Here is a 17,273-nt window from a genome sequence, read left to right on the forward strand (position 1 = left end):
ACAATGGTGGTTCCTTCATGGGTGATTTGCAATTTGTCCCAGATTTTCTTTGCCGTTGTGCATCTTGATACCCGTCGGTACTCCTCGAAGCTGATAGCACAATTGAGCAGATTTATTGCCTTGGCATTTAACTCCACCTTCTTCCTATCTTCCTCGGTCCATCTTGCTACTGGTTTGAGAGAAACAACTCCTTCTGCACTTGTGATAGTTGGAAATTGAGGCCCTTCGAGAATAATCTTCCAAAGTCTGTAATCCACTGCTTGTACGAATATCTTCATCCTCTCCTTCCAATAGGTATAATTTTTTCCATTGAAAAGAGGGGGTCTGTTGCTTGATTGACCTTCAGTTAGATTATAAGACACCACATTTGCGCCACTGTTTTCTGCCATGAGGATCTTTACTCCAAGCTGCAAAGCTTGATCTCTTTGAGACCAAGCTCTGATACCAATTGATGGTTTCAGTGGCTAAGAGAAGGGGGGTTGAATCTTAGCCCCCTTTTTTATGTTGCTGATACTTGCTGAATACAGAGGAGGCTTTTCTGTTTTAGCTCGTCTCTGGACACGAGACTTTTTGTTTTTGCTCGTCACTTGCCACGAGACTTTTTCTTTTGTCTCGTCACTTGGCACGAGACAATTTTAGTTTTTGCTCCTGTGCAGTAGAAAACAGAAATGGAGTTGAAGAGAAGAAAAATTACACCCAGATATATCCTGGTTCAGTCAATTTCTCTCTCATAGTTCTCATGTAATAAATGATAGTTGAGTGTAATTTGAAATCCAACACATGTTTGAATTTTGGATCTGTTGAAAACAATTTGGGTTCCCTCTTCATTGTTTTCGGGTAATGCATGAGGAATTAGCCTTGCATATAATTGGGCTTAGTTGCATCAAATATTAAATCTGGCCCAATTAACAACATTTGCTTTCCTGATGGATTTGGATCAAGCATAGGAAGCTCTCATAGAAAATTAACCATGGGTTTGGTTGTAATCAACATTGAACTTGGCCCATTTGGTTAACATTTGCTTTCTTGATGAAAATTGTTTCGGATCAAGCATAAGAGGCTCTCATCAAAAATTAACCATGGGCTTGGTTGTAAGCAACATTAAGCTTGGCCCAACAATATAAAATTTCAGCCACTTAGTATATAATCATGCAACAAGGCTGGTTTTTGGGCTTAAGCCAGAAACTCATTTTTCGGCCCAACATCAAATCTGCACAACAAAATTATTAATTAGGCAAATATAAATTAAGATCAAATTAATAATTTTGTAATTAAATATTTTAATAATGTTTGTTCATCATCAAAATTAAATAAGAGTTTTCCAAACTCATCAGTATTTACTCAAAATTTACTAAAAAATATGGAGTAATCATTTGTTTATATGTTGATGATATGTTAATCATCGGAACAAATTTAGAAGGAATTCGTATAACGAAGGAGTATCCAACTTCTAAATTCAAGATGAAGGATTTGAATGAAGTTGATACAATATTAGGCATAAAGGTGCATAAGAATGAAGTTGGCTTTACTTTAAGTCAATCTCATTTTATCAAAAAGGTATTGGAAAATTTTGATCATCTCACAATTAAAAAATCCAATACCCGTATGATCCTAATCTTAAATTAGAAGGAAACATAGGAAGACGTATAGCACAATTAGAATATGCTAGTGCTATAGGAAGTTTAATGTATGCAATGCATTGTACTAGACCTGATATAGCATTTGCTGTGTGCAAATTATCAAGGTTTACAGAAAAGCCTAGTAATCAACATTGGAAAGTTATAACAAGAGTTCTTGGTTATCTCAAGAAAACCATAAACTTGGGATTACATTATAGTGATTATCCCGCAGTTTTAGAAGGTTATTCCAACGCATGTTGGATTACAAATCTTAGTGACAACAAATCCACTTCAGGATGGATTTTCACCATACGTGGTGGAGCAGTAAGTTGGGCCTCAAAGAAACAAACATATATTACACATTCTACTATGGAGGCTAAGTTTGTAGCTTTATCAGCCGCAGGTAAAGAAGCGGAATGATTAAGAAATTTGTTATATGATATAAAGGTGTGGCCACAGCAGACGACAGCCATTTCAATCTTCTGTGATAATGAATCAACCATGTCTCGAGCATATAATAAGGTTTATAATGGGAAGTCTAGACATATAAGTTTGAGACTTAAATTTGTGAGGCAACTAATAGATGATGGTGTAATTATCATCACTTATGTAAGATCTCAAGGAAATTTAGCATATCATTTGACTAAAAGTTTGTCAAGGGATAAAATCAAAGAAACTACTGCTAAAATAGGATTAAAACCTATTATTGCTAAATGATGGGAACCCAACCTTATTCTAGTAGACCATTAGTTTCAAGGTTTAATGGGTAATAACAAGTTATTTAGCAATTGGAGCACTAAGATATAGGATTTAGTGCTATTTAAAATAAATTAGGAGGGTGAGTTTAAACTCTTAATAGAATGATAATATTATCTATCAAAAGATTCCACCTATATGAATATAAGAGTGGTGCCGCTCTAATAGAGAATTTTAGAGGTTTTATTCTCGTAAATATTCATGAAACTAAGATGAGCATAAGGCCATATAAGTGCTTAAAGTTGTAAACTCTTGAAACTTGGAGGGTATAAGTAATGTGTGTGATTTTTGGTACTAGCATATGGAGTATAGGTTTAATCGATTAGACACCTATTACTTCGTTAGAACTTTAAAATTTACACTAAAAGAATGTTTAATCTTAGTGACACATTCTTTATGCATATACTTGTATGACATTTAAATTTTGTAAATAGTGGGGGATTGAAAGGTATTTACAAATTTGATTAATTAGTATTATTAATATTATTATTAATATTAATAAACGGTTACTAACAGTTCATATATTGTCAATTATAATAATGATACATAGTATCATTTGATTAAAGGGACGCAACTTTTTAAAAATGGTATATATTTGAAACATTATATCTATTGACTAAAGGGACATAACTCTTTAAGAATGGTGTATGTTTAAAACATTGTACCTATTGATAATAAAAGAGTCATAACAATTTATGTAGTGACAAATTATAATTGCTATGTGCAATAGATATAAATAAAATCCTTGTTCATATTAATCATGTGTGTATTTTAACTATTAAGAGATTTTTTTTATTCAAGAGAGTTAAGAATTTCTTAATATTGCTAATTAAGAAATTCTTAGCTTTCATTGTATCTTGGGAGAATATTGTCATTAACCCTATAACAATTGTGGAAACAAATATCTCTCTAAAAAAAAAGCGATATAATCGTACTTTGAAACCATCTTCATATACCCAACAATTTTAGAGAGATATTTCTTGAAAATGACACAAGATCGAAACACTACGTTCAAGGTTATGAATCAAGAGTTTGTCAAGTTTGGATCGCTTTGATGGAATGAATTTCAACCGTTGGAAGGACAAGATGATGTTTCTTCTTTCGATTCTCAATCTTGTATATGTGATTGACCGAAGACTACACCAATTGTTGATGCCGTTGAAAAAAGGGACACAACTCTTTAAGAATTGTGTATGTTCAAAACATTGTATCTATTGGCAATAGAAAAGACACAACCATTTGTATACGTAACTAATCATAATTGCTACGTGCAATATGTATAAATAAGTCCTTGTCCACTATTTCAAACATACAAGTACTAAGTGTACATGTTAATCAACTATTAAGAGATTTTCTTTGTTCAAGAGAGTTGAGAATTTCTTACTATTGCTAATTAAGAAATTCTTAAGTTTCATTGTATCCTAGGAGAGTATTGTTATCAACCCTATAGCAACTAAGTGTGGAGACAAATATTTCTCTAAAGAAAGTGATCTAATCGTGCCTTGAAACCACTACACAAATATAAGATTTTGTCATCTTCTCATACTAATATACCCAACAACACTCCCCAAGTCAACCATTATTGAAATTTCTGTGCTGCTCTTTATTATTTTTTTCTGAAATATATTTAAGGATCTCCGCCTAACTTTTATTTGGCCCAATTTAATGATTTAGTCAAGGTCATAATTCAAACTTTAATTGAAACCTTACCAAAAGTTTGAAACTTAGCCAGACCAAGCCAAAGTTTTCAAAAGAATTAATTATCTTACTTTCTATGTACTATGAATAGTTGACCCAAACAAATAAATATCATTGTATGAATAAAGTACTTTATGAAAAGAAAATTGATTTCTCCAATTAGTAATTCCATTTTGTATTTTATGAGTTAAACGAACATAATGTAATAGACGGTTAGAAGTTAGAACACAATTCTATTTCCATTGTACGTGATAATCAATCCAAAATCATATAGCAACTTCTCTTCTATATCTATTTTAAACGTAAGACCTCATTCACAGTTAGTAAATTTATCAGGTGATTTAGGTAAGATGCCTTTGTGCCTAAATAGAACTACCCTAAACTACATTAAAGATTAAGAGATTTATGAAGAAATTTGATTCTACTTTAAGGATCATATTGTATAATCCTTTAAAGATTTTGCTTCAACAAACCATACCAACTTACATGAAATTCAATTATAACAACGCCTGAGGGAAAACTTGACTTGAAAAATGAAGAAAAATTCCATAGATACATGGTAGATCATAGTTGGAAGCATTCAAATACCTTTACAAAGTAAAAACTAGAAATGTCTAATTTATTCATTCATTTAGATTTTCCAACTTGAAAAATGCCAGTTTACATTTATTTTCAATGCACTCAAACACACTTTTGTGCCTCTATGTGGATCAATTATTTGAAAATTAATGGAATGAACCAAGCAGTTTAATAGACTACAAATTTCAATGCAAATACAACACTCGTGAACAAATGTTGACAGTACTTTGCTCAAAAGGCTGGTTGTTGCTGAGTAATGCAGTGTATATTTCCACCAGCTAAAACAATCTCCCTTGAACCTTCGATTCCAACAACCTAGATATTAGCCACAATTAAGAATGTCAGTAACCAAAAAAATACATCAAGAACCCCAAAGAGAGAGAGAGAGTTTTGTTCTCGTACTGTATTCATTTTTTCTTCCGAAAAAATTTTGAAAACCAAAAACATTAAAAATAAATACATAAACCAAATAGACTCTTATTCAAATTTGGTATTCTTCCAGATGTTTAGGATAACGCCTTGATTCGCGAAAGCTGAAGTAATTATTGCAAATAATATTTCACTCTGAAAGGTTACCATTTGGTGAAACATTCTTCAACAAAAATAGCATTTTAACAAGCAGTTTTACTTACTTTGTGATCTGGGAAGGCCTTTGATAGGACTCGAACAGCTTCATCGTCCCACTTCTTATCTCCGAATTGTGGTAGAATGATACCTCCATTTGCAATGTAAAAGTTCACATAGGAAGCAGCAAGCCTAGTACCTGGAAGTTTTGCCTTACCATCATCACCCTGAAAAAAATAGTTATATTAGAAGTTCAGAAAAGGCATTGAGTGAACTGATTCAACAGCAGTTGCATGAATATTGAATAATTTCAGTCAGAAGTGTGTAAATTAAATTCATCACTTCAGTCATCAACATTTCTCTAAGCTTGGTAGACAAGTTTTTTGGTATAATCAGTTAGCAAAGTCATCAAAAGAAACAGGATATCTCAATTTAAACTGTACACCTGATCACAAACCACCACACTCTAACAAAACAGAACTGGTTCATATCTCTGAATTTTCCATATAAACAGAGAGAAATTCCATCAAAGAAACATCACACATAATACTTAGTAGATACTATCCAACATTAGAACTTAGTATTAACCAAAATAGAGGGCTATGACTTGATATATGCCCAATCAATTTCCCATTAAGAAACAGAATGGCCTCAAATATTACATCAAGAATTGATATAGATGGTGACAAACTTTGTATTAAATCTTACAAAATATTAGCACAAGTCTTCAAATGAAATGTAATAATAAGATGATACCTTTCTTTTATTATATCCAACTTTGAAGAAATTATATTTTTTATTGACAAGACAAAAAATATGAACTTGGATGCTTACCTGCACTACTCCGGCTGCCTCTTCCTGTCATATATAGTGGTCCAGGAACATGGAGTTTAATGATTTCAAATTTTCTACCATTGGCATCAGTTTCATTAGAAAGCAGAGAATAGGCTTCCATAGATCTTTCATATTGAGGATCACTTTCATCATCAGTCCAAGACAGCATATGTTATCAATATGGCCATTAGTGAAACAGCACATGTTATCAATATGGCCATTAGTATCATCATCTCCTGTACAAAAGCAGCATACTTCTCAATCAGATCTTAGGGAATGAATAACATCTAAGTATCACTTTGAACCTAAAACTTGTATCACAATATTTTTCACATCATCTCTACATAAGAGCATAAGATTCCTATCGCAGAAATTGCTTTAATCAGTATAAATGTAATAATAACATTACATTGCAGAAAAAAAATGTACTAATGTGTAGACGATAATAGTGAAGCTCTGGAGTCTTTAATTTACCGGCAAAAGCATATTCAAAATAACAAGATACTAATTTCCAGACAGAATGTGCATTAGAAAACACACATTCAGATTTGAACTTATTGAACCAGAGTGGTATCATTAAATGGGTGTACAACTTGTTCTTAAGCTATATTGCATACTAAGCTGCATATTAGATTGGCCCATTTTTTAATGACAAATGAAACGAGGCTTTTATTCATAAATGGAGTTATTATTATCCAAACACCAATCCATATCAGAACATATACTGCACCTCATGATAAATGGTCTTTACAAAAATCTTTGACTACACCAAATTCAAAATTCTGATCATTATAATATCAATTCATAGGAAGATTCTTAGTCTAAAAGATAAGTTTATATACCATACAATCCACGGGGCAACCATATAATCTTGCTGACTCCAAGATATGTCTTAAGTTGATCCTCTATTTGGTTCTTACTCATAGAGGATTTCTGTTCTTGTTCAAGAGACACTCTTCAGTGGTAAGGCAAGTACCTGAAGCAAGAAAAGGTTGCTGAAGTTAAAAGAACTTATAAATTTTGTAAGCTATATAGCTACAGAGCATTATATTCAAGCACAGTTCATTTGATCTCAGAACATATAGAAACGAAAGAATAAACTTAAACCACAAGTTCATGAACATAATTACATATAAACAATCATCCTGCCTAGTTAGCACTTAATTTATGAAAGGACTAGCACTATGAAACTACATCTTAGAGAAGTTTAAGAGCAACCTAATAGCATTTAATAAGCAGACTCATTGTCTACTTTACATCAATTATCAAAAGTGTATATTTCCTCATAATAGGGGGGAATTTATATTAAACAACAAGAAAACCAGGAATTTATATTTTTTTTTTTTAAAAATTCAGCAAGCCAACAATTCTTACCTTCTCCATCAACATGTATGCTTCCACCTTCAAGTATCATTGAATGTGAAAATCTATGAACCTTCTCAATTGCCAAAATCTAGCAAACATATGATGATAGCGAAGTCATGTAGGCATTTTGCAATAGAGTAAAAGATGACAAAAATAAAAATGTTAAATATTTAACTACACACACCTTCCTAGCAACAAGGATGTCCAAACTCCAATCAGTATAACATCCATCTTCTAACCCTGGAAAAGATTTATAAACTCCATTAGCTGAACTAACAATAATGAAGACATAACATCAACAAATCATATGTACTTCATTCATTCCACAAAAGAAACAGTCTTTGTTTGGGAATAGAACGTCCAATATCAAAGGTCTTAAGTGCTTACCTCCCCAGCTATTAAAATTCCAGTCAATTCCTGCAATAGTTTGCTCTGCCTTTCCAGACTCTGATCTTTTCACAACAAACTATTGAACAAAACAGAAAATTTTTGTCAACAATGAAAATTCTGCATGTGTAGAAATCCAAACATCTAGTATCTGACTTGATCAGAAAACTCATCCATGTATAAGGAGAAAAACTCACAGTTGGTCCGGTGTCACGAAACCAAGAATCATTCATGCTGATCTCAACGACCCTGATATGTTCAGGTAGCATTCTCCTGGCATTCTCCCACTAAAATGGCAAAGAAATTTCAAGCATCAAAAGCCCCATATCATCAGAAACAACTGAATCCACTCCTCAAGATACTAGCCAAATAATGAAAATGTCAAACAACTTCAACCAACCTGGCCAGAACTAGCACAAACAGTTACATCCTCAAATCTTGAGATTGCAGATGCTACCTTGGCAAACACATCTTGAGCAGGAACAGCATTCTCTCTCCAATTATCTGGGCGTTCCTGTCAAATAACACCAACCTAGTACTCATAACAATCACCAAAAGACCCCAAAAGTCCACCACCAAACACTGTTTCACTAGTTTTTCAAGGCTGCCTTGGGCAGCTAAAACACGACACAAATACAAAGAGACAGGTACACAAAATTGAGAGTCTCAAGACACTAGTTTCATATATTTTCTATAGTGGACACAAATTTACAATCTCTATGTTCCTATATTTGTGTCATGTCTCAATAACAACCATCTGTGATGAGAGATGTGTGAAACCATGTTCAAAGCTATGACCATGAATTGAACCTTGTGATTACTTTTGGTGCTGTGAAGTGTCTATTTGCTTTAAGAAAAATAAGAATAAAAGAGAGTGAATTATGCAACTCACAGGCCAACCCATCCAACATTGAGTGTGAGGTTCCCACTCCGCAGGCATGTGAAATCCATGACTCGCAGGCAAGCCTTGTAGATCCATCACAACAATCTGCCTTCACACTATCCTCTTGTGATTTTTTTGTGTGTCAAAGACTGAGACAACTGAAATAATGAAGGATATCTTATTTTACATCATTCAATTATATGCAACAATGAGAATCTACAGTTCTACACCTATATTTTACATGACATTAAATTATATGAGTAAAAAAATCTTATTAAAAAAAGTGAGCAGATCTAACCTAAAACTGCATGCATGACCTTTGCAAAAGTAATGGTCCCTAGTATAAACCTCCAAGGATAAGAACACTATCTTCAAACCAGTCACAACACTAAGAATTTGATTTTCTCTTACACATGATTTTACTATACTATTAGATTTACAAATTCAATATGAAATTACAAATTAGCAATTCATTTTGATAATATGTGGGCAGAAAATACTGGTTAGATGACTAATTTAATTTTCTTTGCTCCAACAATTGAGATAAAAATGTAAAAGCAAGAGATACATGGCTACCAAAATGCATGACGGTGAATGGCAGAAGAAAAGTGTGAAATGGGAATCTGCTGATGTCAGCAAGTGGACACCATGTTAAGATAGGGCAGGCACACTTTTCGATAACACTTGTTTGAGAAGTGATTTGATATGGGTTATGGTTTTTATTGGAATAGATTCACCCGTGATGAAAAGTCACATTCAGTTATCTTCACGTGAAGTTAATAGTAGAGAATTATTAGATGACAATTTACTCAAACTTGTCTAGATAATTTTTAATTGCTAACCAAGGCTGCAAAAACCAAACCGGTCAAGTGATTGGTTCAATGGTTCAATTGTCTACCTGAGATCAAATTGTGGTTGAACCAATTTAAATATAAAATAAAATTGAGTAAATGGTCAAAATATCAAATTAGTCCTTGAAAGATTACTCGTTCATGTTAGTCCCTCAATCACCTCCGTTATTAACGGCATTAGAGTTTGTTGATGTGGCATGTTAAATAACACCACAACACACCTAGTAGTCCTAATTGACGACTAATATGATAAATTTATGAAATTAGATCAAATAAACCCCAAATTGAGGGATTCCAATGCCTCAAGGTCCCCTCAATTAGGTTTTAATTTGATCTAATTTCATAAACTTATCATGCTAGCAGCCAATTAAGACTTCTAGACGTATGATGTAGTATCACCTAACGTGTAATACCAGCAAATTTTGATGCCGTCAAAGGAAGTGACGGAAGGACCAAAGCGATTAACTAAAAATCTTTAAAGAACGAATTTGATTAAAAAAAAATTCACAGACCAATTTGGAGAACAAGTGATCTTTCATAGATGAATTTGACTATTTAGTTAAATAAAATTATTAAAAATTTAATATATAATTTCAAGTAGTTCACATTTGAGACAAAGTAAGACAAAAAAATACTACAAATTTTGATAATAACTACAATGAAGTTTGAGCATACTGATTGCACCTACTAACCAAAAATCCTAAAAGTTCAATGGATTAGGGGATTGGAGGCCCAGACTCTCCACATCTTGAGTCCTCTGAAAGAATTGTTTACTAAATGGCTCGGATTATAAACGTGAATGTTCTTGAGGAATAATTTTTGAATATTTGTTTTCAAATATTGCATTTGTTTTTAGTTTTAGAGAGACAAAGTACCATAAACGATGTTTTCTTTGTATGCAGATAACCGAAGCAAAGAGAGCGTCAATTAATCAGCAAAGAAAAATCGAAGAGCTTGAAGCGCAATTGAATGAGGTGGAGGATGTTATAACCAAGGTTTTGAAAACTGGACCGGTCATCGAACCGTTCTAATCACTAGTTCACTGGTTTACTGGTCCAATCGGTCCAACCGTGATTTAAGGGCTTGTTTGGGTGAGCTTCTAAGAAAAGATCTTTTTTCAAGTTATCTTTTTTTAAAAGATCTTATAGAGAAGTAAAAGTAATTTTATGTTTGGATATCTCATGTAAAAAGGTCTTTTTATCAATCAATTATGTTTTGGTATAACAATATAAAAATACTTTTTTGTTTATTTATTACATGAAAAACATCTTTTTTTTAAGGAAAAAAGATCTTTTAAAAAAAGATGTAAATTACAGCTTCTCAAAAAAGATCTTTTTTTAACAAAATAATGGCGCCCAAACATGCACCGAAAAAACTGTTTTATAATAAAATAATAAATAAATTATAAATAAACACCCAAAGAAATACAAACATCAAAATATTATTCAAACTTTAATGTCTAGCATTTTGCCAAAACTCAGATAAATAAAACTTTTTCACCATATTACCATATTTAAAAATTCATATATCTACCTTAAGTAAAGACAAATGAATTAGAGGCAATAAAATGAAGCTAGAGGCATAATATCTAATAGAAAAATTGAATGACTAAATATTAAAACAACACCACCAATTAAAATAAACCAACAACACCAACAGGAACAATTGAAAGTAACAGAGCCACAACACGAACAATTAAAACACAATAATCACTAGCAAACCCAGAACACAAAAACACAATAAACAAAACTTTTGATTCTAAAACTAATAAATCTCCAAAAAAATCTAGACCGATTTGAATACTCACTATTTTCAACAAAAATTAAGGCATATCAACCCTCAAATTCACAAAAAGTTCACCATTTTAGAAACAAGTTCACATTTTGATACCTATTGGAAGAGGTGACAGCAAACTAAGTCCAACCAACTTCATCTCCTTCCCACTTTAGAATCCGGCTGTCGGCGACGTCGGTGTATGGCCCTCCGCCGTGACAATCGAACACGAGAATCTCAGGACCAAGGGCTCTGGTGACGTGGAGGAGTGAGCAGAGAAGCCATTACCTTCGAGCTGAGCAGTTTGAACAGAGTGTGAGGAAGAGCAGTGCGACGGACGATGGCGATCAGGCGACGGGCACGACGACTGACGACGGCAGAAGCACGGCTGAGCAGACGAAAACCAGGCGCGAATGTGGATCGCAAGGAAGAATCTGCAATTGGTGAGACTGTGAGAATGAACAGGGGTTGGAGACCTGGAGCACGACGACAGCGCGACGGACGGCGGTAGTGCCTCACTCCCTGCGGCGGTGGTGGAGGTTAGATGGCTAGGGTTTGTTTGAGGGCAAACCAAAAAGCTCTGAAGAGGAACGCGTGAGGACTTAGGAGGGTGTGTTGGGGGGAATGGGGTGAGTGAGTGAAGGGGCTGAACGTGGACCATCACAGCATCACTCACTCTCACCATCACAGCATCACTCACTCTCAGTCACTCTCACTGACACACGCCGACGCCGTCCGCCGCTCCTCTTCTAAATGATGCCCTTCGTCGCCTCCTCTTCTCAGTGACGCTGCTGGCGCCTCCTCTCCTCGGTGACGCCGCTGCCGCCTTCTCCCCTCGGTGGCACCGCTGCCGCCTCTTCTTTAAGGTATATTTTTACTTGCTTTTGTTTATTTTGTTCTGTTCTATTGTTTTATGATTTTGTTTAATTTTAATTTTTACTTGTTAATTTGTGTTAAACTGTGTTAAACTGTTCAAGGTATATTTTTACTTGCTTTTGTTTATTTTATTTTGTTATGTTGTTTTAAGATTTTGTTTAATTTTAATTTTTACTTGTTAATATGTGTTAAACTATGCTAAACTGTTCAAGGTATAAATCTGTGTTAAAATGTGTTAAACTGTTCAAGGTATCTTTTTACTTGCTTTTGTTTATTTTGTTTTGTTCTGTTGTTTTAAAATTTTGTTTAGTTTTAATTTTTACTTGTTAATCTGTGTTAAACTGTGTTAAATTGTTCAAGGTATATTTTTACTTGCTTTAATTTTTACTTGTTTTAGTTTTTACTTGTTAAACTGTGTTTTAATTTTATTTTGTTCTTGTTGTACTGTTATTCTTGTTATTAAAATTTGTTAAACTTTGTATTAAATTAAGTATTTTGTTCTTGTTGATTGAAATTGAATTCTATTTTTTTTATCTTCTGCAGATTTAATATTTGTTCGGTTGATTTTAGCTTTCAATTCGAAGGTCAACAATGTCAGCTTCATATCCTGAGGTAATTTTTTTATTGTGTAATGTGTATGTTGGTAACAATTCAATATGTTAATTAATTGAGAAAAATATTAAAATAACATAAACTGATTAATTATTCTTTGTTATCATAGGATGTTCAGAGTAGCGAGCCAGGATTTACCAGTGCTACTCCATCCACTTTTGAATCAGTCAGATCTTCAGGACAGTCAGAGTCAATGCCGCCTCCACAGCAGCAATCGCAGCCACAAACTCAGACGCAGACGCAACCACCATCGCTGCCGCCACTGCCGCCGCACAGTGATCAGAACAATGAAGGAACTAGATCTAAGAGGAGGAGAGGCAAAGCAAATGTTGTTGATGAGTCACCTAATCCTGGCCAGTCTGAGGAACAAGGTACAGGTAACACTAAAAAACCTATTAGACCTATATCTTGGACTTGGGAAGCATTTTAAAAAAGATGATAGTGGTCCCAAACCTAGGGCTATATGTAAGTGGTGTGGAACATCTTATGCGGCTGATTCACATAAAAATGGTACTAGCAATCTTAAAAGTCACTTGTTGAGTCAGTGTAGAAAATTTCCAAAAGAATCACTTCATCCCACACAAAAAGCACTTGTTATGCAGCAACTTAAAAAAGAAGAAGGAAATGGGTTGGGTAATTGCTTGACTGTTGTATCATTTGATCCTGATTTATGTAGATAAGCTCTTGCTAGAATGATAATCATAGATGAGTTGCCTTTTAGATTTGTCGAAGGGGAGAAATTTCGTTATTTTATGAGTGTTTTACAGCCAAAACCTCATATTTCGGGCAGAATTTCAGTTGCTAGGGATTGTTAGAACTTGTTCATGAATGAAAAATATAAGTTGAAGAGTGTTTTTATAAACTCAAATCAAAGTGTGTGTTTGATCACTAATTGTTGGACTTCTGTACAAAATCTAAACTATCTTTGCCTCACTGCACATTTTATTGATCAAGATTGGAAGTTGCAAAAGAGAATTCTTAACTTTTGTCTCATCAAGAATCATAAAGGTGAAACAATTGGTAGGAAGATAGAAAAATATCTTTTGAATTGGGGAATAAGTAGAGTCTTTAGCATCACAGTTGATAATGCTAGTTCAAATGATGTTGCCATTTGTTACTTGAAAGGTAGAATGGAAGATTGGAATTCACATCCTTTAAAAGGTGAACATTTGCATGTTAGGTGTTGTACTCATATCTTGAACTTGGTGGTGAATGATGGTTTGAAGGATATACATTCTTCAATTAGTAAAATTAGAAATGCTGTTAGATATGTCCATGCTTCTCCTAGTCGTATGGATAGATTTAAAAGTTATATTAAAGAGGCTAGGATCCAAGACTGCTCTTGTGTGCAATTAGATGTCCCTACTAGGTGGAATTCCACTTACATAATGCTTGATAGTGCTTTAAAATTCCAAAAGGCCTTCAAGAGATTAAGTGAGAGGGATGCTGAGTTTGTAATGATGCAAGAGGGCATTCCAAAGAATGAAGATTGGGATAATGCAAAATGTTTTGTGAGGTTTTTGAAGATTTTTTCTGATGTAACCAAAAAAGTCTCGGGTTCTACATTTGTGACTTCTTCTTCATAGCCAAGATGTGGATATGGATGATAGTGCCTTTGATGATGTTCGCTTTGCGGCAGCATTTGAAAATGATGTACAAGCAAGTGAGAGTGTCAACACAAATAAAGTGGATTTATATCTCATGGAGTCCTTGGAGAAACCAGTTGATCCAAGTAGTTTTGATATTTTAACTTGGTGGAAAGTGAGCTCTAACAATTACAAATATCCTGTTCTAAGTCAAATTGCGAGGGATCCGCTTTTAGCACTGGAGGTAGAGTGCTTAACCAATATAGGAGCTCTCTTACTCCAAAAACTGTTAAAGCTTTGATTTGTGCACAAAATTGGTTTCGAGCCAATTCATTGCCAATTGACCTTGATGAGTCTTTTGAAGAATTTGAAAAACTTGAGAAAGGTAATGTTCTTTAATATTATGTTTTATTTTATCTTCACATAGTGATTAACTTTACTATTTGATAATATGTTTAACATACTAATATTTATTTTATTACATTTTATTGTAGAACTTGAGCCAATTCCTCAACTAATAGATGAAAAAGACTCTGGTGATGAATCTGATTAGTGATAAGTGCTTCAGCTTTTAGTTTGGAGTTTTTTATGTTATGTTTTTATTAAGACTTTGCTATGTTACTTGATTTTTTGTTGTTGAGACTTGTTTAGTTGTTTTGATGCTGAAGAATTATTATTTTATCAAGACTTGTTGAATATATTGGATTGTTGGACAATTGGACATGTTGGTTTATAATGTTTTATGGAATTTTTGTTTTATTATTATGTTGGATTGTGTTTTTTTATTATGATGGATTGTTGGACAGGTTATATAACTTTATAAATTAAGTTATTATTTTGTATTTAAAAAACCGCAGATCCAAACCGATCCAAACCGCTTGTAATCAGATCGGATCGGATCGGATTTCCAAAAAAAGTTCATCCAATCCAAACCGCACCGTACATAAATTAAGCGTTCGGATCGGATGACATTTTCCTTCAAAACCGAACCAAACCGCACCGCGAACACCCTTAGTGGATGGGCAGTTATTAGCTACTGAGCGGATCGTTTTTATCGTCGGTTTTTGGTTGGACCAATTTGATCAGCCGGTCCAGTTTAATTTTTAAAACTATGGTTATAACAAAAACAAATCCCCATTAACTCATAACAAAAACAGACCTTTACTAACTCAGCAAATTAACTAGGGGTGGCAGGAGTACCCGAACCCGCTCCTACCCGATTGGGGCGGGTTATTACCCACCCCGGGTGCGGGACGGGTTTTGTCAGGGCGTGGTGGGGTCGGGGCTAGGGTGAACCCGCCCCTATCCGCCCGAAGTATATATATATATATCGATGAGTAGTTTAAATCTAGGGAAAAATGATTCTTTAGTAGTAAGAACAGATGAAGCATCCACCTCTGAAACTAAAAATGAATTAGAAATAGCTAAGTTAGAAGAAAGTTTTTATAATTGGAATATACCTATAATAGATAAAGATGAAGTATATAAAAAGAGAAATTTCTGGAAAAGAAGAGGTTATGAAATTCATATGTTAGAATACTGTAAACCAGGAACAAGTAGTAATAGGACTATTACCATCTTAGAAGAAGATAAGCTAAAAGAACATAGCAACAAAGGATACAAATTCATTCATATAGGGTTAATACAAGTAGCAATAAAACCTAATTTTAGAATAGGAATAAATCTTCCCATATTATTAACTTTAAGAGATACTAGATTTCAAAGTTTTAGTAATTCATTAATAGGAATACTAGAAAGTAATTGTCATGGTGGACCAGTTTTCTTTAATTGTTACCCGAATTATGCTATGAATTTAGCAAATGAGTACACTTGGCAAGCATTAAAATTGCAGGTCCGATCTGATGAAAAAATTATAAATGAAAAATATGATCCGTTTGAAATAATCTATAGAATATTATAAAATCACTAAGGTTAATTATAACTTCAAAGCATTAAAACAATCCTCAAAAGATGAAACGATAATTATGCATGCGAATCTAAAAAGATCTAATATATAAACTCCTAGAAGGTTAAGACATGAAGAATTAAAAAGCAGAATGCCTGAAGAATGGGTAATACCTGGTGTAATTGAAGAACCACAAATACAAAATACTAGAATTAGAGAAATAATAACAGAAGGACCAGATATTAGAATTAGGATGAATAGATCTCAATCATTAAAAATTCCTGATAATGTTGAAACTATTAGCCATATGAACTCTATAGATAATTCATCAATAGAAAATATGGATAGTATTATAGGGATTAATAATACAAGGCCTCATATAGCCACTGCTGTATATAAATCACCTTCGGAATTTGATCCAATAGAATCACAAGTATTATCAGTAATTATCAAAGAAGAACCATTTGAGATTGATAAAGAATGGATAAGACAAGATTTTAATGCTGATTATAATAAACCATTAAGAGATTAGTATTTTACTAATTATTCAGAAAATGAAGTTATTAGATTAAGAGAACTATTCTATAATTTTATAAAAGAAAAAAGAATTAATCTATACTTCTTTGATTGGTACATTAATTATTACTCTGAAAACAATAAAAAAATATGTCCTTTAACAAAACCAACTATTGTATAGAAAACAAGCTCAGGATCAGTCATAGAATCTGAATATCCTCCTAAAGAAACTATTAAAATACCGGTTGGAAAAGACTTAGAAGTTGAAGCAACACCCTATAAAGATTGCAATGCAGAAGGAAATATAGAAAAAAGAGATATTAAGAAGTTACATCAACAATTAAATTTCACTAGTACAATGTTAGATATAATGAAAAATCAACTAGGAAGAATGGAAAATATGGAAAAAATCATTAAGGTAGAAAAACCTATAAAAAAAACCTATATATAAGTTACAAAGTTTAGATA

At 33.3% G+C, this 17,273-nt stretch overlaps 1 protein-coding gene across 1 annotated transcript; it reads right to left on the minus strand.

Annotated features, from left to right (window-relative positions):
* Positions 4,600-11,925, minus strand: LOC107635042 (agmatine deiminase). Its single transcript, XM_021124365.1, is given in 14 exon segments — positions 4,600-4,967; positions 5,285-5,443; positions 6,051-6,075; positions 6,077-6,222; positions 6,225-6,286; positions 6,893-6,976; positions 6,979-7,026; positions 7,425-7,503; positions 7,600-7,655; positions 7,803-7,881; positions 8,000-8,089; positions 8,203-8,316; positions 8,695-8,843; positions 11,427-11,925. Coding segments are annotated over 13 exon segments (1,113 nt in total). The 5' UTR covers positions 8,782-8,843; positions 11,427-11,925; the 3' UTR covers positions 4,600-4,883.

The sequence above is a fragment of the Arachis ipaensis genome, chromosome B01, assembly GCF_000816755.2.
Source record: "Arachis ipaensis cultivar K30076 chromosome B01, Araip1.1, whole genome shotgun sequence".
In the NCBI taxonomy this organism is placed as follows: domain Eukaryota; kingdom Viridiplantae; phylum Streptophyta; class Magnoliopsida; order Fabales; family Fabaceae; genus Arachis; species Arachis ipaensis.